The sequence below is a fragment of the Myotis brandtii genome, unplaced genomic scaffold (assembly GCF_000412655.1).
Source record: "Myotis brandtii unplaced genomic scaffold, ASM41265v1 scaffold303, whole genome shotgun sequence".
NCBI lineage: Eukaryota > Metazoa > Chordata > Mammalia > Chiroptera > Vespertilionidae > Myotis > Myotis brandtii.
In genome coordinates, this window is record NW_005361573.1 from 3,023,001 (window position 1) to 3,049,297 (window position 26,297).

Below are 26,297 nucleotides of genomic sequence, written 5' to 3' on the forward strand. Positions count from 1 at the left end.
CACCCCAGCAGCTCTGAAGACTGAAATCATTTATTTTTGTAGACAATCATAGCCTAACAATGAGTTAACTTTCCATACTTAGCACCTTTGTCACCTATGTAGACATATATCCATCATTTCTTGTTCAATATTATTTCCAATTAATGATATTCTGGTGTAAACCCATTCTTCCCCTTCCAATTTTCTCTCTGTCCTAACTACGTACAAGTTACCTTTCCCAAATGGTATAATTAAATACTTAAAAATTAAAAAGTAGTCAGAATTCTGTCTTCATAAAAATGCCCAGAGACACAGCATTCCTTTGAAGCCATAGCAATTACCCATCAGCCTTAAGGCCATCTAAATTTTAAATCCTCAGGGAATAGCATGACAGGAGACTGCTCCAAGTATGAGTTAAAGGCTTTTTTCACCATCTAGACTATGACTTCTTTGGGAATTTATTCTCCTAGTAGAGATGTAGTATTCTTTTACAATTTGCTTAGGATGGACATGTAAGTTCTCTTCAACAAGGGCTCTGGAATATCGTGTGTTTTTTAAAATGAAGACTGAATTCAACAGAAATTCAAACAGAAGCTTGAATTAAAGGGGTAATTTCAGATGTAGTGAAAAGCTGTAATGTCCATTCAAAGTAATGAAGGCACACAGCATTAATCTCCTAAAAAGATTCAAATGCTATGAGTAGAGCAATTCTGTTTCTTAGTAGGAACAAATTAAGATGATTTCCCTTACAGAAATTGCCATAATTACAAGTAATTATCTTGTACTCTCTAAATTTACCACTATAGCACATTTTGCAAATATCATTCCCTTCAAATACTTTATTTGGAAATACAGGAGAGATTGTTGCTTTGTGAATTGTGCTACAGATTCAAACTGGTTGTGTAACAGCCCTACATAATATGTGTAGTAAAGAGATAACATTCTGAAGTCAGAAGTGCTTAGAATTCCAAATTTAAGATATTCTTATCATCAGGTAAGTAATTCTACCCAAAGGAGTACAAACAAATGAGAATGGCAAACATTCAAAGATAAACGAGTCCAATATAGACTTATGAATGAAACAATGAGGAGATTCATTCTGATAGGCATAGGGCAATCATGAAAAACATGTTAACAGCTGCTGGAGTATTTATAAAAACCCTTGCAGAGCCAAATAAAATCCCACCATTTGCAACCTACTCAGTTTTTCATTTTCTTTTAATAAGAAAGTGTGAGGAAAACCAGTTACTAACCAAGCATTAGGAGGAGAATAAGTATGTGAAACCCTAATTTCACCATCTTTGGGGCCAATTACCATCTGGATTTCAGCTGGCATTTGCAGTCTATTCTCCAGCCAAATTGGGATTCCTTACCATGTTGTAAAAACATGCTTAGAGCTTGCCTTTCCCTATATTACCCTCACTGCCTGGAACGGCCTCCATGTCTCCGTCTGGTAAAAATGAGCCCACCAAGTCTAGTTGAAATGCCATTCCACATGCAGACTCTTTTGGTCCACTAATTCTTATCCCAAACTCCAAACCCTTCTCCTTCTTCCACCAACCCAGCTGTGACCTCTCCTTTTAGTCACTCTCTCTGGTGATACTTAACATATGTCACCTCAGAGTTCAGGTATTTGTCGACTTGTCTTATCCTCCCTTCTAGAGGAAATGTATTTTATTCATATTTGCATCCCCAACAACTTTAGTAAATGTTTAATCATTTTTTTAAATTTTGATTTTAAATATTATTCCCTTTAGAAGCATATCATTGAAAAAGCCTTTAAAATGACTACAGAGTCCATTAAGAAATTATGTATATTTTAAACTCTGAACACATATCTGGTTCTATTTAACCAAAATTTGTACATTTTCTATTGGTGTTTAAAATTCATCCATGGCAAGATATTATAACCTCTGTGCCTATTAATCTTCCCTGGTTTGTTTGGTCAGTATAAATGTTAATTATATTTTATATGTAATTACACATAGTCAATAACATGTAATTTAAGATCCTTTCTTTAACTGGTATCTCTTAAAGTTAAAATTTTACATATGAATTTTAAACAAAAAGATAAAAAAGTCTACTTCTTCATAATTTTATTCTATTTTAATCAACTTATAAATGTCAGCAGTATGTTCTATCTATATATATAAAAGCCCAGCAACCCAAACGGCGGAACGACCAGAATGACCAGAACGATCGGTGGCTATGGCGCACACTGCGGCAGCCAACCAGCCTGATCCGGGCCCCGATCGCCTCCCTCCCCCTGGCCAGCCCAGCCCCCAATCAGCCCCAACAATCCAATCGGGGGCCGAGCCAGCTGGCCAATCACCCGTGGCCCCTCCCCCCTGCCAGCCCAGCCCAATGGGCCCCCATCGGGACGGGCCCGGCCGGACTCCACCCATGCACGAATTCATGCACCAGGCCTCTAGTAGATTCATAATAATTTAAAAATTAGCTTTAGGAATTTTACATTCTCATTCATTCCTAATCTAGTATGATGCAATGCAAAGATATATTATTGATCCACTTTTAAAAATAAAGTGAGAGAGTCCTGTTCAAATTGACACTGATCATTTACCCATAGTTACAGTTGTTTACTGGAAACAGTGGTTCCATAATAGCCCAGTTCTAAATTGTTTTGTGACCACTATAAATGGGATAGCAATTAGAACAGTGACAAGTACATCCTGATGATATACTTATCAATGAGATCTATTTCATGTTTGTGTTAACCTACATAAGTGGTTTACTTTTCAGATAAGCTATTCTTGGTCTTTTTGTGTCATCTACTCTGACCTAGAGCTGGTCTTCCCTTGAAATTATGACATATGTAAAGTTTGTTGTCAACATCTCTCTATTTCCACTGTCAGCTATCTCTTTCTCCTGTCCCTCCAAAACACAGACCCCCCCCCTTAACACTGCTTCTTGGCTACTCAGGGTCCCTATCAAAGTGACCCCATCTTCCACCTCAAATCAGGCCTCTCAGTGACTATGATCCAATGTTTCATGAATCCCTCCCTACCAGCTACCTCAAAAAGTTTTAAGACATTTTTCAACGTCTTGCTGTGTGATAGACCAGCAAAGCTAACAAAGAGAAAACAAATGCTACTAATATATATGCATTTTACCATGGATTTCTTAAGCATTAGCACAAAGGGATTTTAGGAAAATAAGTCACAGAAGATGTATCTAAAAGCAAATTAGTTTTCTTGTGTTTTCAATATATACCATCTATATAACTGGGGGTTTGGGATTTTGTTTTATTTTTTTACAAATAAGCCCAACCCTACATTGTGAACTAGAGAAGAAGTAGGAGCACTATAAGTCCTGTGGAAATGGCCCTCGCCTTAGAACAGGGGTGGGGAACATCCGGCCCACGGGCAGTATAAGGACAGAGAAATCATTTGGCCTGGCCCTGCCAAGGCATTAGCAATGATTTAATTAAATGTTTGACCAAATATAGCAGGCTAATTTTTAAGTTGATAATTTTGTATGGCCTGCAAATGATGTTATAAATATCCAAATGGTCCTTGACAGAAAAAGGTTCCCCACCCCTGCCTTAGAGTATTCAGGTCTAGGGCCAGCCTCTGAAGAGCTACATGCTTCTTCTGAAGGAATCACTTTACCCTCCTGGCACTCTGCTTCTTAATCTGTAAATTAAATGGTCCTTTAGGTTCCTTTCATTTCTAAAAATGTTTAAATCTCAGTATCATAAATACTATCTGGCAAAAATCCAGGCTAAAGCAAAAAGAGTTATTTAAAATAAATAATATTTGTCTCACAAAAAAATAATATTTTGGTTAATTAATATGTAACTAATTAATATTTAAATAAATCCCACACTCCTTGGTTGTTTCTTCTCAAAAGTAATCACATATACTCCCTAGGATATGCAATTCTACCTTTCACATAAACTACTAATACTAGTTCCTTCCACCATAGTATTTTATTGATTGTATATATTTAAACAAGTTATTGGGGGGTGAGGGAGAAGCCAAGCCATAAACACGGAAGTAAAGTCAGAAAAGAGAAAACCACAATGGTATTTATCAAATCGTTCAGTCTCTGTGACCATGCATCCTCAAATATACCTACCTCTCAATAATCAATAGCGTAATAAATATCTCACTTATTAAAAGGTTACTATTTAACCATCTCAACTATCTAAAACCCAGCCTTAAGCCAGAAAATAAATATTTTTAAAAATCTCTAAGCAGTCAAAATGAAAAGCCACAATTCACACTCTAAGTTCATATATTCTTAAGAGAAACCCTCATTCAGTGTCTACTTTTTTTTTTAAATATATTTTATTGATTTTTTACAGAGAGGAAGGGAGAGGGACAGAGAGTTAGAGACATCGATGAGAGAGAAACATCGATCAGCTGCCTCCTGCACACTCCCCACTGGGGATGTGCCCGCAACCAAGGTACATGCCCTTGACCGGAATCGAACCTTGGACCCTTGAGTCCGCAGGCCGATGCTCTATCCACTGAGCCAAACCGGTTAGGGCAACTTACTTTTATCTCAGTCACAGCTAAGGCTCAGTTAGTGGCATATTTTACCCACCACAGAGAGGAAACATATATAAAACAGAATTTCAAGAGGTAAGCACATGACAGCAGCATTCCTTTGGGCAACATGTAAAGAAAGATAAAAACTGTACACAGAAGACATGAAAGTATTTTAAAAGAAACAAAAGGGCAATCTGAGGTCATTCAGAATAGGAAAAAATAATTGCACATTCCTTAAAAGCTCCTATAATGTTGCTATATCATAGCAAAGTAGAATAATTCATGCTTGTGATAATAATCCTGAGTAATCAGGAGAACTTTAAATCATGCTTAGCACCTTCTGTGTACGAAGGCAGAAAATGTGTAATGTATTTTAGAAAATTTCACATAAAAAAATGGTTGAAATTTAACAAGCGCTGGCAGTTGAATTAAATTTCAGTTAACAGGAAATTCACAAGAATACCACAGATAAATTAAATATTAGAGTAGCAATTTTTTTCCATGGAAACCATGGTAACTATGGAATATTAAAATGCATAATTAATCTCTCAGACACACTGTAGTCTTAATTTTAATATTTAACACCATCATTCCTAACCCCCCAATATTAATTGGACCATAGTATATTTCTATTTTGTATGTAAAAGATGGCCATACATCAGCAATTTCACATAGTTCAACCTAATGTCTTCACCAAAATTCTTAACAATAAAACAAAGTAGTTTGTATTTTATCTTTTCTTTCTCCAGTCCATCACCTTCTGTTTGAAAAAAAAAACACACAACTAATTATTAAGTAATAAAGACCCAAAGTCCACCAAAATGATCATGGTCCTACCACCACTCACCATGACATTTTTCTTTCTACTCCTCAAAAAAAAAAAATCTCATTTATGCCTGAGAATCTCAACTTCACAAACACTGCTCCAAAAATATCTAATAGGTCTGTGCTTACGCATACAGCTTTTCACAGATATCACAATTTAGCATGATCCTGAAAATATGTGTATACATTCCTGTTATATTCATTTATAAATATTAAAAACATAAAATATGCTCAACATACTTAACAATTAATTTTCAGAGCAAGGAAGCAACGATCCAGATAAATATAATAGACATTCAAGGTTTTAGTTATATAAAACAAGTGGCATTCAGTCTGTTTTCAGATTCAAAATATTGTATTTTTATTTTACTTAAAACAAGGAATACCTAACATTGGATAAGTCAAAATAAGGAGTCATTTATCCATTCTAAAAATAAACTATTTCTAATGTAGTAAGTGTTGTTATGCCAATATTGGCTATAACAAAGCTATTCCAGGATGTGCAACAAAGTTCCCTCATGGGTTTCTTCCTTCCATACTCCCTACTATTGCATTTCTAGGTTCAAGTTTAGGTATACTGCATGTTTGAGAGACGATGTAGCCAAACACAATGTGTTCCCACAATGACCTCCTGGCTCCCAACTCCACTTTGACCCTATTCCACAGGTTAACTGCTCTCTAACTCAGAATTGCCTCAATATCTGTGTTTCTACAAGTCTCAGCCCCCCAACATGATGTAAATTTGAAATACTACATCTCACAACTTTAATAATGCTAGAAATATGGGTGCATTTATGAAGGGGCATTGACTTACATAACTAGAAATAAATGAAAGAAATTTCAGTCCTTTAAGAGTCCACACTGAGACCATCCAAAAACTTATGTGCAATTTTGATGACTGCCATCAAACTTATTTCCTGTACCCTTTCTAGAAATGTTAAGTTTATTATACAAAAGGTATAAGCCAAAGGGTACAATTTTATGTCTTTCCTTAAAATACATGCTAAAAGGATGGAATGCTCAAAATAGCAAAGACGGAACTCTAACAGGTTAAATAACAGTGTTTATAATTAAAGGGCTCAAATACTATATATGAGAATACCCTTAGCTACAAAAACTAAGAGGGGACTAACAAGAAAGTTTAGTACAAAAGCTCATATAAACCTGATAATGTCAGTTAAATGATATAATTTTTATACCTTTCAATAAAACTACATCGTTTTAGCACATCAATAAAGCAGTCTTAAAGCTGAGACATAACATTGTTATTACTAATGATATAATGAATTCACTGTGGAAGCTAAAGCTACCAGGGATTTCAGGTTTTCCCTTGCTTCCGCTGTGTTTTCCACAGCATGTCATCACCTTGACTGACTAGCAAAGTGAAGGTGGCTGCTGGCTCCCTCTCTTGAAGTTGGGCTAATTAAACTCTGTAGCCTCTCACACTGGCAGTACTTACTGGCTAGCTCCTGAACAGTAAAGGTGCCAAATCAAATTTCCTCATCACTGACTTCCTTCACTTCTTATCAAGTCTATCCATCAACCTTTCCCAGCTTCTCAAAGATTCCTGGAAATAGTTTTCTATAGATGACCATTTCCTACCAATTTTACAAAATCAAAAATATTTAGGGCTGAAGAAAATAAAGATTCACTACAGTGTTTTACAACTATGCTGCTGCCGCATTGATGTCTTATGATAAGCTGTGAGATACGTCAACTATAACTACAATTTTTTTCTATTTTTTTCAATAGAGGTGAAGTTTGTATAACGTAAAATTAACCATTTAAAGTGTGCAATGTGGTTGCATTTATTATACCCAAAATATACAACCACCACTTTTATAACTGTGACTTTATTTTTAATAGGTTCATGGTTATTATCCCTTTAGTAAATTACCCTCCCTTATAATCAATATGGTGTTCTGAGAGGGTGAGAATAGATAGAGATAAACTTGCGAGTTAGGCCATTTCCAATAATTGGCAAGTCAGAGAATTTTGCCAACGGGTTGAAGATCATTGCCCATAACTGCATTACATTTTTTCAAATATTCACCCATTGAGTTCCTACTCTGTGCCTATCCCTCAAAGCCCTACAATGGTAGAGACAGACAGACATACTAACAGTTACAGTACAGGGCTATGACTGTGCCCCATACAAGGAGGTGTGGCCAACTATGCCCAGCAATTATAGAATTCAGACAGACAAGGTTGTGCTCGTTCTTAAAGCATAACCAGGGACAAAAGGAAGACAAGTTAGAGTATGAGAAGAAGGCATTCTAGGCAAAAGAAGGACTTACATGCAAAACAGAATCCTGGTGAACCATATCCAACTAGATTGTAGGGTACAATCGTACTAACACGAAAAACGTAGTAAACATATTTATGTGTTTTACACTATATCCTCAAAGTCACATTAAAAGCTAGATGCCAGTCACACTAAATAGATAAGACATCTGAAGTACAGAGAGATTAAATAACCTGGCTACACAGCTATTAAGCTGGAATTCAAACTCAGGCAGTCTCGCTTCAGAGCCCATCCTCTTCATCATTATATAACCTACACTACATTCTTTTTTCTTCTTTTCTTTAATAAAATTAATCACTTAAGGCAAGCCTTTTCATGATGGAAATGACAGTATACCATAGCACACTGACGGTGACATGAACAATGAGTGGCACCACTAAGAACCCCTTGTGGCCTATGAACAAATGAGGACACAAGTGTCAAACTATCTTGAAAGATTAGTAAAGCTTAATTTATCTCTTGTTCTTTTATATTTAAAAATACATAAAAACGGAAGTTCTCATATTTTCCCTGTAACCCAGTCATTTTCTTGCATACCTGCTAGAACAAGGTGGGCTTACCACAGTTTGGAGACCTCTACTAGCTAATGGAGAGACTTGGCAGGACTTTAAGAAGGTGAATTAAAAAAAAAAAAAGGACATCTGTAATACTTTCAATAAATACTAAATAAATAAGTGGTTTTGCCTAATGAATAAAAAGGTGAATACTGTGTTGTTTTTAACAATTACTCTAAAAGGAATAAGAAGGAAAAACCAGAGAATAAAAGGGGAACGGGGATGAAAAATCATTAGGATGCCATTTGCAATAGACCCAGCAAGTGATGATGAGGAGCTAAACTATAACAGTGGGGGGTCAGATGTGAAAGATTAAACGACATGCCCAAGAACACAAGTCATGGGAACTGTCAGAATCAAAACCTGGGTCTCTAGCTGCACTGACCTGGGAATGGTAGATAGAATGGATTTGCAGAAAGACCTTTGTTGTGGAATTTCTAAGCCTTCTCTTTAAAACTACTTTTGTCCACAATGCTCAATTCTTTTTAAGTCTAATTTTATACTATCAAACCAACTGTGGCCCAAAGTAAATAATTTAATCATATCAACTAGCACAGCATTTAGGAAGGTAACTAATTTAGTACAGCTGCATTAAAATATGAGACTTAAGCTTCCTAATCCAGAAAGAAAATACTTTATCACAGAGAAAATGCAAGGATTTGAAATGCACTCTTTTGTAAAAGTAATAAGCTATTCCAAGAGACAAATTTACAGGACGAAATCTTTACAAGTGAGCTTCCAAATAAGCTTTTTAAATGAAGCTCCATCAGAGAAGTCATTTAAGAAGCCAGATTCACATTATATTAATGTGACAAGTGTAACAAGATAAATACATCATATGATTCTAAAATGACATTATTAATGTAGCTTATGTGACACATTCCTATTAATGATCTTTTATTATGTGTGAACAGTAAAATAACATTAGATAAGCAATAAAAAAATCCAATCAGCAGCAGCTTCCTGAAGGTTCTGACTGCAGTCTTACTTACACAGTGTTATCTGATACTAATCCCTGGATTTTAAAGAGCAGAAATCAATCACTTCAGAAGTGTAAACAAGCATGTTCCTATGAGATGAGCATTTTAATTACTATCATTTCTGCAAATACAAGATAAAAGTAATGTGCTGCATGATAGCCTATTACTATAAAAACAGGGGGAAGTACATTTTGCCAGGGCAATAAGGTTATGTTAATAAAAAGAATCATCACACGGATCAGGAGCCTGGTCCCTGGAGGCTGGTGGTGTGTCTTAACAATGACTGCCATGGAGATTTTGTGAAAGTATACTTGTCCCCTCCCTCCCTGATGTTGTCTATAAAAGATTAGAAGTGAGTGTCCAAACATTCTGGTTTCTTTAATAATCCACTCCAGTCTAATATCTATGAATCAACTGAAATATTTTAAACCCTTTTACATTTAAAGTTCATACCCCCTCTTAGAATAAAGTCTAAAAATACCAGTTGTATAAAGTAATAGTTCTTATTTACCTTTATATCAAATAACTATTGTTTGAGCATCTATATTAACTTTGGCACCAAAAAAGAGGTGTGAGCTCAGCAGGTGTAGCTCAGTAGCTCAGTGTAGACCTGTAAATCAGGAAGTCATGGTTCAATTCCCAGTCAGGGCACATGTCCAGGTTGTGGGCTCAATCTCCAGTGTGGGGAGTGCAGGAGGCAGCTGATCAATGATTATCTTTCATCATTGATATTTCTATCTCTCCCTCTCCCTTCTTCTCTGAAATCAATAAAAATATATATTTTTAAAAAGAGGTGTGAGATATGGTTCTTATACTCAAGGAGCTTGAAGTATAGAGAGGCAGGATATATACATAAAAAGATAAAGATATACATAAAGAGATATAAAGGTTACTATCAATAAAAAAAAACCATCAGCCTAAAAGGACGTAGATTCTAAATGCTCCAAGAATTTTGAGGTAGATAAAATCACTGTGTTTCTTCAAGAAGAAGGGGAGGCAAGAAGTGCGTCTCAGTGCTGATATCTAGAAAGAGGAAGCAAAGCTATGGCTAACCTTCATATACTGGGATCATTTCAGCTCTCAGGCTTTATCTTTCTGGTATAAAGAGCCCTGGTCATCAAAATCCCCAAGTACACACGTGAAGAACACATGTCTTGAAGTAAATAACGCCTGGTCTAACCTAAGCTCTGATGCTGCCATGCTGTGTGACTCTGATTAAGTCATTTCACTCCAAATCTATTTCCTTATCTGCAAAATGCAAAGTATAACACCTACCACTTCATTAGATAGCTAGAGAGCAAGCAGAGACGCCTAGCACAGAGCAGGTACATAAAAAATGGCACCTGCTATTTGTGTGATATTAAATTCCATCCTTACCATAATGCCATCACAACTGCACAGAATCTTGCTATTAGGGGAATTACAGGGCCCTTGGTGGGAGGCACACTGTACTCTAGAAGACTGGGCCCTAAGCTCCTCACTAGTCCTGAAGGTGGAACACAATTAATCATGTTCTGGTGGTTTCTTTGTGAAAAAGTAGCAGATCCTATTTGAATCCTCCAGAGCCCACATTCTGAATTTTAGTATTTAGTTTAATCCAGCAAGTAAGCAAAGAAAAGCAGAGTGAAGAGCTCCCCTTCAATCGTGTACCCTAGCTGCATGCTCAGTTAGAAACAAAGAAACCTAGAACCTAGGGTCTTTCTCTTCTTATAGTGAGACCAGCATGAACAGAAGCCAGCACTGGTAGAGGCTGACCGGGCACTATGATAGCAAGTTATCAACAATCCTAGTCATGATGGCCAGCTAGAGACAAACGGTGCTTAGAGCTGCAGTCTGTGGATGATCTCCCTCGCTTTGTTAAAATCACATCAATGCAGTCTCACTTTTCATCTGTAGTGTAAATGGTTTTTATGAAACAGTTTGGCAAAACACATGGCATGTGACTGTACCACTACAAATGTGTTAACAGACTCAGCCAGAAACCATGGCAGTGATCTGATCATGTGAATATTCTTACAGGAGTAAGAAAATAAACCTAATCTTTGTAAAGACTTACTGGTGCCCTACCAGAGTTTAATACTGAGTCTCTTCCAAGGAACCTTCTATTTCCAATGTAGAAGCAAGAATTGTTCTCAAGCCACCACCAAATAATCATACAATATTTGATGGCTCAGCTTATTTTTTAATCTTCTATGAACTCTTCAGAATTATATCTGGATCCTTAGAACATGATTTGGGATTATGAATACAGTGAATAAACACAACCTTCTGGTATAGCAATTTAAGCATCAGAGTGAATAAATACTGTGGAGTGAATCCTAACACTTGAAACAGAATCTTCCAGAGTCCAGAAATCCACCTGACTGCCAAGAATAATACTTCCGTGGTTCAAGCAATACCAGTACCCAGAGGGGTTTTCACAGACATAACCACATGAGTTACTGCATATTGGGTAAAATAGAAAAAACAGACATTTATGAATGTATAGTTTGCAGACATCTTAAAAGTACTCATAAATATGCAATTTACAAATATAGAAGAAATTGGGGGGGGGGCTTCAGGAATACACAGCATCTGTTTAAACTGCTTACTTAACTATATGATTTCTTCTATGGGTTTTCCTTATCCTAACTCTGATTTGTATGAGGATCTGGGTGGAAGATACATGGATCTCTTAACTAAAATAAACCAATCTCACTGAAAGAAGCTCTATGATGAGAACTAATATATGAAAGATTCTGACTTCAGAATGAGGGAGAAATGACTTAGTGTCAGAGATCAAAATTGAATCAATTAGATAGCAAAGAAAACCTTTCCATTCACCAGGCTATACTGAAGCAGGGTTTGTTAGAATCTCTAGCAATAAAACAAATGCACAATATCTTCTCATGCATTTCACACGATTTCTATTTCAGCTCTGATGTAAAACATGGTATCACACATCATGCCACAAAGAAAGAGTCAGTTTAGCTAGTTCAAGTAAAACACCAGGCAGCTGCTACCAGAGACAGGTCATGGCTGGGGAAGGGCACAGCACATTCAGTTCGCTATGTTTTCCCTCAGAAGAATGTCAATAAAAACCGTGGCCAACTGAGGTGGGGGGTGGGGGGGAGGTGTCGTGCTGTGCAGTGAACCACTGGGTTCATCTAACAGCGCCAGTCAGACAAGTTAGCAAAAGGGAGCCCTAGCCAAACCTACAGATGCCAACAACTTGAAGAAAGCTGTCTTTCTCCCTGACCGTCCTGGGGTAGGGACCAGTCCCACATTTAGAAACGTTATTTCTGGGACCAATAGCAATTTATTTTGATAGAACCACTGGATTTTTTTTTCTTGAGTTCTCAACAAAGGAGCCATATTAGGAAATAATCTTGCAAAAAGCAAGTGCCCCCTCCCCCTCTTCCCCACGATCGATGTACACACGCCCGTGCACGCTGACACGCACAAGACACACACCAGTGCACAATGGCCGGCGCTCTCACTCACGCGGGCCCACACGACTGCCCAGGAACCCCGCAGGCAGAAGGCCCTCCTGGGCAGGGCCCCAGGCATTCGGTCAGGAGGCCCCGCAGCCTCTGGCTGCACAGGAACCAGCTGCTGGGCGGTTTGTGCTGGGGATGCTCGCCCCCCAGCGGGGCCCTGGGGAAGCGGCTGCCAGCAGCTTGGAGCCTATTAACCCCTTGGGGAAGTAGGTGCTACAACACCCACCTGCGGGGACATTGCAATGTGTCGGGGTACAGCCCCAAATGGCTCCCAGTGAATGGGGCGTTCCCTAGTCCTTGGCAGCTCTTGGCTGGCTCCTGCACAGCTAATCGTGTCCCTGACTCCGCAGGGCTTCTAAAGCCACGGGTGTTTCCGAGCTGTCACCCCGGAGGCTCAGTCCAGACAAACCAAGAAGGAAAAACTTCAGCGGGCAGTGGACGCAGACCAGACTTGGTAACTCGTCCCTAAGGGAGTGGCACAAGTCCCTAAGGGGACAGAGCTGCTGGAACCGGCCAGCCCAGCAAACTACAGAGGCAGTGGAGGGACCCAAGGGCCACCGCTCCCTGTCACCCTTCCCTGCGGAGGGCATCCGGGCCCCGTCCCCACTCCAGGACACTTACCTTCTTCCGGGGCTGCCATTTCATCATATTTGTACAGCCGATACGTGGAACATCAAGATGCTGGCTGGGGGCTGGGGGCAGACGCAGGGCAGCAGCGACTGCAAGTCATGCTGCCTCCCTCCCACCCCCTAATTCTTTCCCATGTTCACTTCGAAGGGAAAAAGCCCAGGAGAGTCCAGCCTTTTCGCTTTCAGTTCAATGAAAAGTATCCCCAAACCACGAACACACTTCCCACTGGGCTAGGAAGTCCCAGCAGCCAGCGTACTCCTCCTGCCAAAGCGGGGCATTTTCCGCCCGGCCAGAGCCTGCAAAGGGAGCCTGTGGCAAGGGGTCTCCCAGCTGCTGCAGAGACCCTCCCTCAGAGAAGAGCTGGAAAACACGAGCTGCTACAGAAACCCAGCCGGGCTTCTGCCATCCAAACCCCTTTTGGCGAATTCTCCTCTTCTCAAAAAAAAAGAAAAGAAAGAAAAAAAAAAGAAAAAAAGATTAGACAAGCAATCAAACCCTCACGCGCAGCCTGGAGCAATTCCCAAAATTCTGGGTGTATTTCTCGTTTGTAAAATTTAGCAAAGAAAATTCCAAAGATCTGTAATCAGAGCTTCTTTACGCTGTTTTCTCTTCCTTCTTGGATAACTTGGGGAAAGGATCTGCCCTTCCCCAAATGCCTACCTTCCCTAAACACTGTAAATAGGAAAACTTGGTTTGTGTGTTTAGATTTTTTTTTTAATTCCCAAGAACCTTAGTGGGGAAAGGCTGGAAGGAAATCCTGCAAGAACCCAACTCCACAGCTCAGTCTGCACTAATGACTTCCTTCCCTTCAGTGCGAGCGAACAGCCAGCCCAGCTCCAGCCACACAGCGCAAACGGTTTCTGGGTCTTAGTGCCACGACATCTGCTCCAAAGCAAAAAGTAAAACAAGCGTTTCAGAGGTACCCAACAGCTCCTAAGGAACCAAAGCCAGAAGAGACCTACAAAATCAGGAAATCATTTCAAAAGATGTACTTAGATTTGTGAGTGATGTTGAGAGACAAAAGGAACAGGAAAGGACTCTAGATCAAAAGGCTACAAAATCTGAATGTGTGATTTGAAGCAAAAAGATTTGAGTATCTGACAAGAGAAAAAAATTAATCAAGAATAGACTCTGTATATATATAATAAAATAAAAACAGGCCGCAAACTAAACACTAAGTGTAAGGATAGGAAAAAGGAATTTAATTTTTAGAAATTAGGAAATATACCTATAGATGAGTATATATATATCTACATAGATAGATGACACATAGATAAACTTGAGGTAGGTAGGTAGGTAGGTAGGTAGATAGATAGATAGATAGATAGATAGATAGATAATTGAAGCTTACTTTAAGGGACAATATGTACTGCTAAAACAATACCACAAACACCCACTTACCTGCCCCCAAACTTCAGTAGAATATTACCAGCTCCTCCGACATCTCTGTGGCCCTTCCAGGCATAGATAGATAGATAGATAGATAGATAGATAAGGAGTTGAAGCTTACTTTAAGGGACAATATGTACTGCTAAAACAATACCACAAACACCCACTTACCTGCCCCCAAACTTCAGTAGAATATTACCAGCTCCTCCGACATCTCTGTGGCCCTTCCAGGCCCTATCTCCTAATCCCTAATGGTGATCACCAGCCCAAATTTTGTGGTGATCATTCTCTTGCTTTTCTTTATGTTATCCATATATGTATCTGTCCCTAAGCAATGCATTGCTTAGTTTTCTTTATTTTTGATCTCTGTATAAATAAAATCACTTTATGTAAAAAAAAAAAAAGATTCTGCTTCTCTAAATTTAGCATTATTTCTTACTATAAAAAAATAGTTCTATGGAGATTGAGTTTCATTTATCTTCTGTAAAATGATTCCATCCTATTTAAGGAGATACATCTCTAAATACAAAATACTATGTAATTCTATTATTTGATGTCCAACATGTCTATCAACTCCTATCCCATCATGAGGTTATTTTGATAGCTAGGATTATAAAAAGTAATAAGCTACTAAAATACTAACTGGTGTATATAATAATAGTAACTGGTGTATTATGAGTCCAATGTTCCAACAATGTTTCACTCATTATTCTTAGAGCTCTATATGCATTGGCAGGATTGGCTGACATGGGTGATTATATGCAGATTGGATGCTAGCTGTATTATAAATGTCATTAAAATAGTCAAAGCAGCCCTGCCGCTTTTGTTCAGTGGTTAGAGCGTTGGCCTATGGACTTTAGGGTCTCAGGTCTGATTCCTGGTCAAGGGCATGTACCTGGGCTGCGGATTCACTCCACACCCCTGGTCAGGATGCATGCGGAAGGCAACCAATAGCTGTGTCTCTCACATCAATGTTTCTCTCTTTCACTCTCCCCTCCCAGCTCTCTTCCACTCTCTCTCTGAAAAGCAATGGAAGGGGTATCCTCAGATGAGGATTAAAAACAAGTAAAATAAAATAGTCAAAACAGTTAACTGAAACAGATTACTTTTGAGATCTTTTCTAAGCCTAAGAGCCTGAAATTTAAGTGAAAACATTATCTTTGTAATAATATGAATTATAGCTGAATGAATAGGTACTATTTCTTAAGTCACTACTCTATGCCAGCATCTATGCCTGCAATTATTATCTCACAGCCCAGCAAGGAAGGTCCTCATTTTCCAGATGAGGACACAAATTCAGAGAGGTCACTTGTTCAACCAAGACAACAGCACACAGAAGGTGATAAGACTGGAATTCAGACCCACAATGAACTGATTCCAGAGCCTAAGCCCTTTCCACGATGTGCATTAGAGCTACACACCGACCTTACCTCTCATCTTGGTAACACATTAATCAAATTAAGTCACAGGTAACACCTATGACTTAAGCACCTATTATTTGCCAACCCCTGTTCCAGGCACTAGAAATGAGTAACAGGCTGTCCATGCTCTTGTAATTACGTACTGCAGGCAGCAGTCACAAATAATATCAATACTCTGTATATGTTCTGACATTCAAGTCATTCTGCACAGCTTAATTTGAATATCCTACTCGCATGGGAAGTTCAATAAATTCCAAACCAAATTCACCAATCTATCCCAAAATTGGCTTATTTTGCCAACTTTCCTTTATCTCTCCATAGCATTGTTACTCTTCCAGGATCACAAACTGAAACCTTAACATCATTCCTTACATCTAATCTATCACCAAGTCCTTTCACGTCTTTCTTAGACATTGCTTTCAAATTCCTATCGCTGACATCTGAGGCCAGAGCCTCATAAAACAAATATTAAGTACCAATGAGGAGGAAAGCATCATGTAGGTGAAGGCTATGTCTATGCTAAAGGAAGTTACAAAAAAGTTAGGACAGAACAGAAAACCTATAAGAAGACAACCAATCATTGCCTTATCAGTTAAGCAACACGAGTTATGTATTAAATAAGTGTTCCAGGAGTTAGAATGAGAACTTACTGTGAATAGAGATGGTTAAAGAAAGTTTTACAAAGGAATCTGAATTAAAAATTCAGAGATGATACAACTCATTCTAGAGCATCAGGCCAAGGTACCATGGCCAGTAATGCCAACTTCAGGATCTGGACCCCTCAACCTTTCAGAACTCATCTCTTACTTCTCTCTCAGCCCTTACCATACTAGCCATCTCATGTCCCTTGAATATGTCAAGCATATACTTGTTGCACCCTCTGCCTGAATCACTCTTCCTCTAGATACCCTCTTGGTTCTCTCGGTTCCTACAGGACTCTGTTCAAATATAAGAAAGGCTGCCTTTCCTCATTTCTTCTAAAATAACACCACGATTCACACACAAGTACTTTCTATTTTCCTTGCCCTGCTACATTTTACTTCAAAGCCCTAATGACATACTAGAGACACGATGTACAAAATTCATACATGAGTAGGCCTTCCTTCCCCGGGGCTGCCAGCACCAGCTTCCCTCTGGCACCTGGGACCCAGGCTTCCCTTACAGCCTCGGCTTTGTCCGGAAGGTCATCCAGAAGGACATCTGGTCTAATTAGCATATTATGCTTTTATTATTACAGAAGATATTTTGTTTATTTGTCTTATGCATTCCACAAAAACATAAATTCTAAGGAAGCAGGGACTTTGCTCTGTTATCATACCAACATCCAGTAAATCGTGCCTGTCACAATAAGCAATCAATAAATATTTGATGAATAAAACAAAACAAAAAAAGAGAAAAAGGAGAATACTGTGAGCAAGGGAGGCAAGCATACATGTAAGATGTGTGTTCAAGATACAAAATATTGACCTGCCTATAAAGCTTAAGTATAAGAATGTCAGAGGTAGTGACTTTGTTTTGTTCAGCTTTATAATCCCCATGGCTCAAAACAGTGTCTGGCACAGCAGAGGCGCTCAATATTTATGAGATAAAAGAATGGGGAGTAAGGGATGGGGGTAGGAGGGTGGAGAATAAACAGTAAATGAGTGGTATTCCATTCCATTCCATACAAAGTAAAAGATATTTTGGCAAGGTGTGTTAGAACCAAATTGTAGGGAACATTGTAAGGCAAAGAAATTTGGACTTTATCCTGTAGAATGCAGGGCACTGAAGGTTAACAGCAGGCAAAGGGCATAGTGAAAGCAGCATTTTAAAGCAATCTAACATATAACAAAATAATAACTATGACATTATAAGGTTGTTTTAATATAAGTCTTTAGATTTATTTAAATTATTTACATGATTAAATGTTTATTATGACCATTTGACAGATATCAAAACTGAAATTCAGAGGGGTAAAATGACCTCTGAATGTCACACTAAGAGTCAATGGCAAGAGAAGGGCAAGAACCCAGGGTTTATAAACCAATGCCTAAGCAATTACAGCAGGGACCTACAATTGCTTAGGGGTCAGGAAAAAAGGTTCTATTTTCCACTCTGTCTCTGACTTGCTATATAGCAGAATGGCAAGGCAGGTGAATGAATAAGTGAAGCAGAATCGGGTATAAGACAAAAGGAAATTGTAAGGACTGCTAACCTGGAGATATATAAATCCTGTAAAAGAGGTAGCTGCTAAGTAACTCTAGTCAATTAATGTCCTGCAGGAATATCACTCCAATCCCCTAATTTTCACAAGAGGCTAAAAATTTCCTGATTTTTAACCATTTGCTCAAAAATTTTAAAGCATCCTAACAGGCCAAACAAAACATGCCTGTAGGTCTGAATTCCATCTGCAAGTCATAATTTGTGACTGCTGGCTTAAACCACTCAAGGCTTCACTTTCCCATATGTAAATTAAGGGACCTACATGGTTCCTAATCTGTGGGGTGGTTTTCTGAAGGCATTTGTGAATCCTCATGCATATCACACAAGGTGTGTGGACTAAAGAGCAATCTCCCATGCTCAGATGTTACTGGACTTAATAAAAGACAAAGTTATTTAAATTGGGGGGAAAGAGGTCTGAGAACAGTGGCTGTCTCAGGAAAGGAGACAGAAAATATATTTAGTTTCCATAGAAAGACAGAACCAATCTAAAACTTCAAAGTAATACAAGCCTTTAAATTGGTTTTCAATTTTTTAGGTGTAGTTCCTTTGGGTCACTTATTTGTATGACATTTCTTCCCCTGCTGTCTGGTAAGTGTTTCAGCTTTCATTTAATAGGTACCACTCAATAGAAGACCATTAGCTAGAAGCCTTTAAATACCAATACTATTTTAAATTACCTTATTGTTTTTCCTTTGTGTCTTTATTTATTTTGTTTACTCCAAGTTGAATCAGTAATTATACCGGAAATATTTAAGGAATTACTATTATTGCAATATATTTTCTCCATTAGGATTATTAATATAGTGCTACCAAGCTAACACAGTTCAAAATGGTGTCATTTAGCCTTTTGTTTCAAAGATCTGATATCAAACAGTAAGAACACTATTTCTCAGATCTGCAGCTACCAGAAGACATTTTTACAACTCCTTCATTTCTTAATGTAGCACTTCTCAAATCACTTCCCTAAAAGATATATTGTAAAAGTCTATTAAAATAGTATTTCCTCATTAACTACTTGCCAATTCAAATCTGAACAAAAAGTAAAAGAGAGAAAATGAAGAAAACACAGCTTTTTTTCATTGCTGTGAATTTCTTCAAGATTTCCCAAGAAGTGATATGTCTGACACTGATCAGAAGGTAAACACCTGAAAAAGCTAGCCTCATACTTATTTAGATTTATTGTTTTTAGAAGTAGGATATTAAATTACATGTGAAACAGTATTTGAAAAAATCTATTAATATTCCTAAAGTCGTCTAAATTATTTTCAATTATCTAAAGAGGTGTTAGAAAAGTAAAGGTATAAAGCTAGAAGCAGATTTGAGACCAAAAATGTTTGCTTCATTAGTGATATTTCACACACTTGAGTGCTTTCAAAGTATAGAGAGGACTTGCTTTGCTAAAGCCAGAAAACTAAAGTAACCTGTAATAGTAAGAATTCTGCCACGCGCTGAGCTGATGCAGGACCATCTCCCACTCCTCGGGAGGGAAGCTGCTCCACAGCATCCAGAGGATCACCTCTGTCCTTACCCACCTCACTTCCTTCCACTATCGGGTAGTGTCAGAGAGGCTGAAGCCCAGTGCTTTACAGTCAACACACGCTGACTGAGTACTCATTCTATACAAGGGACTATACTAGGCACTGTGAGAGGAGACAAAAACAAATCAGATGATTTTTGCACTGGAGGAGATAGCAGTATGGTGAAGGTCAAAGGAGAAAACAGATATGCAACTAATAAAAATAAGAATAACAACCACTCCTAACACTTCCTGGTCCTGCTATTCCTTTGACTCTTTTTTAAAAATATATTTCTATTGATTTCAGAAAGGAAGGGAAAGGGAGAGATAGAAACATCAATAATGAGAGAGAATCACTGATCGGCTGTCTCCTGCAAGCCCCCCACGGGGGATCCAGCCTGCAACCAGGGCATGTGCCCTTTACTGGAAGAGAACCTGGAACCCTTAAGTCCACAGGCCAATGCTCTATACACTGAGCCAAACCAGCTAGGGTCCTTTGACTCTTTAAGAGCCCAAACTCTTAGTGCAAGCTAAGTGCTAGAAGAATAGAATAACTAATCATGTGTTCTCTCTTTAAGACTATGGAAGCCCTGCTCTGCCAGGTTGCTCAGTGGTTAGAGTGTCAGCCCTCCGACTGAAGGAAGGCAGGTTTGATTACCTATCAAGGGCACATACCTCGATTGAGGGTTTGATCCCTATCTCTCTCACACTGATGTTTCTTTCTCTCTTTCTCTTTCTTCCTCCTCTCTCCCTTTGACTCTCTCTGAACATCAATGAAAAAATACCCTCAGGTAGGATTTTAAAAAAACAAAAGACTATGGAAGCCCTAAAGAGTAATTAATTCTGACTGTAGTAACTAGAAGAGGTTTTACAGCCTGGCCAGCATGGCTCAGCGGTTGAGCATTGACCTATGAACCAGGTGGTTGCGGTTCAATTCCCGGCCAGGGCACATGCCCAGGTTTTGGGCTTGATCCCCAGTGTGGGGTGTGCAGGAGGCAGCTGATCAACGATTCTCTCTTATCATTGATGATTCTCTCTCTCTCTCCCTCTCGCTCTCTGAAATCAATAAAAAAAAAAATTTGTTTTAAAAACGGTTTTATGCCGGAGCCGGTTTGGCTCAGTGGATGGAGCGTCGGCCTGCGGACTGAAGGGTCCCGGGTTCGATTCCGGTCAAGGGCATGTGCCTGGGTTGCGGGCACATCTCCAGTGGGAGATGTGCAGGAGGCAGCTGGTCAATGTTTCTCTCTCATCGATGTTTCTGACTCTCTGTCTCTCTCCCTTCCTCTCTGTGGAAAATCAATAAAATATATTTTTTAAAAAAATAAAATAAAAAAATAAAAACGGTTTTATAGGAAAGGTGGTAAGGTATCCTTTCAAAAAGCAAAGATAGGGTTTGTGGAGGACTGTTCTAGATTAAAGGAACAGAGCCAAACATGGAGGTATGAAAATGTAGGCCACATTACCAAGTCATCTAATAAATCTGAAACCTATAATGCAAGGCAATACAGAGTGGAAGTTACGGTTAGAAGGCTGTGAATGCTATTATCTTAACAATATTAATAATAACTATCATTTATTATGTGCCAGGCATTAAAGTATTATATATTTTTGTTGTTGTTATGTTGATTCTTCCTAATATCTTTATGAGAAGGAACTATTATTATGCCCATTTTACAGAAGAAGAAATTAAGACTAAAGGGTTAAGAAAATTCCCAAAGTATCGTGGCTAGAAAGTAATAGAAAGAAAATTCAAGTCAGTTGGACTAGAAAGCCTTGTTCTTAATTCTTGACTTAGAATAAATGATGAGCAAGCACAGGATTTTAATGATTTTAAGCAAGGTATCGGCAAATCTATTTGTTTTATGCTAACTCTGGAAGTATTGTGAAAGATAGAAAGAATAGAACAGGCTATATGAACTTTGAGGGAAACAACACAAATGAGGTGAGCTGCATGACCATCCTGGCTTTGTGCCTGGAAACACTTTCTGGACCACAGAGCAGGAAGGGGATCCCAAACAGAGAACAATGATCTTGCTGAGTTGAGGAGACAGAGATCAAAGTTTGGAAGACAAAGTAGCTGGCACATTCAGAATAAAAAATGGAGGAGATGAACTTTAAAGGGGCTACACAGATAAGATACTCCCAAAATCAACACAGGGATCTCCTTAAGTTTAGCTGAATACAAAGTTGCCCAATGTAGGGCGAAAGTCCACAAGGCCAGGCAAAGGGAAGCTGTAAGCAGAACAACTGCCAGAGTTCACTAGGGCTGCAAGACCCTTTCGTCATTACAGTCATCATTAATATCCACTGGACTACTACAATAGGTTCCACTTTGCTTCCTGTAACTCAGTCTCTCCATGTAGCCAGAATGATCTTTCTATAATGTCAATCAGATCATGCATTTTCCGTGTTTGAAATGCACATAAGGCTTTCCTTTGCAAAAAGAATAAAATGGAAAGCCTTTTTAACTATGAGCTACAGGCCGCTACATGATCTATCCTCTACCTTTCTCCCTCATCTCTTACCATACTTTCTTTTAACTGTGCTGTAGCCAGACTTGCCTTCTTATGCTTCTCTTAATGATCTTGGTGGTCGCAGTTACGTCTGCCTGGAATTCTCTCTCTCTCCAGAATAGGTAATTCCTTCTCACTATTCAAGTTTCTTTCCAAATAGCAAGTTGTCAGGGAGGCCTCCTTACCCAAATTAATTCCTTTCCCTATATTCACTATATATTCAATTACTTTGTTTTGTTTTCTTCATACCACATTTTACAATTTGAAATTGCATTATTTACTCATTTGATCCCCATGTCATCCAAGCAGATTGTAAGGTCTACGGATTGGTATGTATTGTTCACCACTGTAAATCCAGTGCTTAGAACAGTTCCCAACACATATTAGATTCTTATTAAATATTCATTAAATGAATGAGCAAATTTAATGTCAGCTATATGATAAGATTAAATACATATTTCCTGCTGCAGTAAAATTTTCAGCATGGTATTTATTCATCTATCAAGGGATAATTATAAATACATTCACTTCTGAAAGATACACTCTCTCAAGTGACATAAAAAGGAACCTTTCCCCTTAAATCAGTACTATGCTCAGGCCTAATTCTGCAGATGTTCAAATGAAAGAAATAAAAGCTTCTGAAAAAATTGAGCAATAATTATTTCAGCAATAATATGTTTTCATTGCAAGAACTCTAGTACTATCACATTCTATTTTCATTTGTATTAGGAAGAATCTTACATTACCCAAAAATGGGTGGATAAAATGATCTTTAGATAGTTTAATAAATAAATTAAAAACGCTTTGAAATCTTTAGATGAAATACAAATCACTTGTCAAAAGTACAATCTTATTTGTCAAAACATGAAAATGAAGAAAGAGAAGGCACAGAAATAACGGGCTCAGAGCTGCCAAACTGACAGGCTGTCTTAAGTGAGAAAGTCAAAACATTCATATGGTAATTTTTAAAAGTGCTGTCTATCTTGGCCATCCATATAAAAATATCACAGGGCCTTTTCTTCCTATTTCAAAAGTATGTGTTTGGGCCCTGGCGGCTGGCTCAGTTGGTTGGAGCATCATCCCATACACCAAAAAGTTGAGGTTCAATTCACAGTCAGGGCACATACCTAGGTAGCAGGTTCGATCCTGGGTCAGACTGGTACAGGAAGCAACCAATCAATGTTTCTCTCTCACATTTCTTCCCCTCCCCTCCTCTCTTCTCTCTCTTCTCTCTCTCTCTCTCTCTCTCTCTCCCCCCCCCCCCCCCCCCTTCAAATCAATAAACATATCCTTGGGAGAGGATTAAAAAAACAAAAGGTATATGGTTGGGTCAGACTGTAGATACCCTAATTACCAAATTAAGCAACAGCAATTAACTAGTTTTAATTATAAAGTGGAAATATACTGTGGCAGAAATGCAAACAGAAGGGTATAAAACAGAAAATTAAATTCATCCCTGTTTGAACTTTTCTATGCATAGACAAACTTTTTTCCCCCCGATTTACATGAGATAATACTTTACATACACACCTGCAACTTGCTTTTCCACTCAAAAGAATATCTAGGACATCTCGTAAGCTATCTCCTCTTATTTTAAATGGCTACATCATATTCAAAATGCAATAACTTAATTGACCCACTGGTAGGATCTGTTTACCTGTGGCCTGCTTTTTAAAGAGTATCTGACATACTCCCATGCTTGTTCCTTATCGGGGCTTCCTTGCCTATTGTCATTATTTCATCTTCTATAGCAGTGGTTCTCAACCTTCCTAATGCCGCGATCCTTTAATACAGTTCCTCATGTTGTGGTGACCCCCAATTTCATTGTTACAAATTGAACATCATTAAAGCATAGTGATTAATCACAAAAACAATATGTAATTATATATGTGTTTTCCGATGGTCTTAGGCAACCCCTGTGAAAGGGTCGTTCGACCCCCAAAGGGATCGCAACCCACAGGTTGAGAACTGTTGTTCTATAGTTATCATCCAATTGCTTAAAACTGTTAAAAGCAGGATCTCTATCACTTCATCTGTATATCTCTAGTGCCTGCAATGGTGTCTAGTACACAGTAATATTAAATACTTTGTTGAATGAATGCCCACTGACTTATCCGAAGACAAATGGCTAATAAGTGACAGAAATCTATATATATAAAAGGCTAATATGCTAAGTGTCCCACCGTTGGACCGGTCGCTATGATGCGCACTGACCACCAAGGAGCAGACGCTCAAGGCAGGAGCTGCCATGACATGCACTGGCCATTTACAGAGAAAAGGCACCGCGACCTGGCGCCCACAAAGCAACACTCAGCTTCCCCCAAGTGGGACACAGGCCCTGCCACCACCCTGGAGTGACAGCCCACCAAATCACAGCCTTTGCTGCCAAGACCCTGGCGCAAAATGCAGCCCACAGCCAAGCCCAGCCTGGAAATGGTGGCTGTGGGCGCCAAGTAATGATGTCACGTAGCAACACCCAGCTTCCTCTCCCTAGCAACTAGCCTCCTTGCAGTCTCTTCAGCGCAGCAGCCCACAGCCAAGCCCAGCCAGGTACAGGTGGCTGTGGGCGCCAAGTAATGATGTCACGTAGCAACACCCAGCTTCCTCTCCCTAGCAACTAGCCTCCTTGCAGTCTCTTCAGCGCAGGAACCCAACTTGCTTTATAGCCAGGTACAAACATTTTACACTTTAACCAAATGTCTGTGAAGCATTTTCCTGTGCCTCATCTCATTTGATCCTCACAGAAGTCCTGGAGTAGGCAGATAGGAGACTCAGTGGAATCCTATTTTCTTTTCATTAGGCAGAAAACAGAGATTTAGAAACCTTAGAAACTTGATCTGACTGAAAAGAAGAAACGATGGACCTTGAAAATGACTTCAGGTTTTCTCACTGCGCAGAATATAGTCAAACACTGCTATAAATATTTTATCCTTTGTTCTCCCTGTGTGATCTACAATAATCTACTTGGTGTTGATATTTACTGCTGTGTTGCTAACAATTACCTGAAAGAGAAATTGGGGTGCTTCACTGAGCTGGAAAAAGTTTAGCTACATCAGAAAGCAGGTCTAATTTGGCAAGTTTATATATATATATATATATATATATAGCGCTGGCGCCAATCTCACACGTGTGTTTCGATCTGTCATTGTCGATCGTGAATTTGGTTGACACTTCTATTATAGAGAAGAAACAAATAGTGATATTAAAATGTTTCTTCTAATTAATTTTTTTCAATATGCATGAATTTGTGCACCAGGCCACTTGTAACATTATAATTCTCAATCTAGCTATCTCTCTCTCTCCATTGGATCATACGATTCCATTGAGTAAATCTTAAAAATTGATGAACACCCTGATATACGTAATATCAAATCCAGTTTTTGCCTTGGTTTTCGAGGTTCCATAATCTGGCCTACCCTCTCTCACAAGCCCTACCCTCCATAACTCTAAAATCAAGTCACCTTAATTTATAAATAGTAATATTGGCCTCCTTTCTGTCCTTTCCACCAGTTATACTTATCCCCATCAAGGTCATAGCTTAATCTGTTGCCCTATTCTGGAACTCCCTCATTTCTCATGTCCTGACACCCCATCATTCACCATGCAGCTTGTCTCAATATCTTCTCTAAATCCATGTTATAATTATACTTAGTGTATATAGTTTAGTATTAGTTATTCTCATTGTTGCATATTTGTGTTTCCTCTATTACTTCTGGAAGATATAAACTATATTTTAGCAATAATATAATAGCTACAATTTATTGAGCAACTGTGATAGATTGTATTATGTGTTCAAAATATTCACTGTCCTTGTCTACCTGACCCATTAAAAAAAAAAAAATCCCCTTCTTTCAGAAGAATTTACTTCCTGCTCAGTGACTGTCAGTTTGGCTATATGACTAGCTTTGGCCAATAACATATGAGTAGAAGTGGCTATGCCACATCTGAACAGAATTTTAAAAGCCGCCCTAACCGGTTTGGCTCAGTGGA

The 26,297-nt window shown here is 38.7% G+C and overlaps 1 protein-coding gene across 2 annotated transcripts in view; it reads right to left on the minus strand.

Annotated features, from left to right (window-relative positions):
- The window catches only part of TTC28 (tetratricopeptide repeat domain 28), a 397,370-nt gene that overhangs the window by 283,378 nt on the left and 87,695 nt on the right, over positions 1-26,297 (minus strand). Inside the window, exon 1 of one of the 2 annotated variants that reach the window (XM_014542488.1) lies at positions 13,258-14,164. The exons of the other annotated variant lie outside the window; for it this stretch is intronic. Coding sequence (XP_014397974.1) covers positions 13,258-13,284 — 27 coding nt within the window. The 5' untranslated portion in view covers positions 13,285-14,164. Of the gene's footprint in view, positions 1-13,257; positions 14,165-26,297 lie in introns of those variants that run through there. 2 annotated transcript variants of the gene reach the window in all.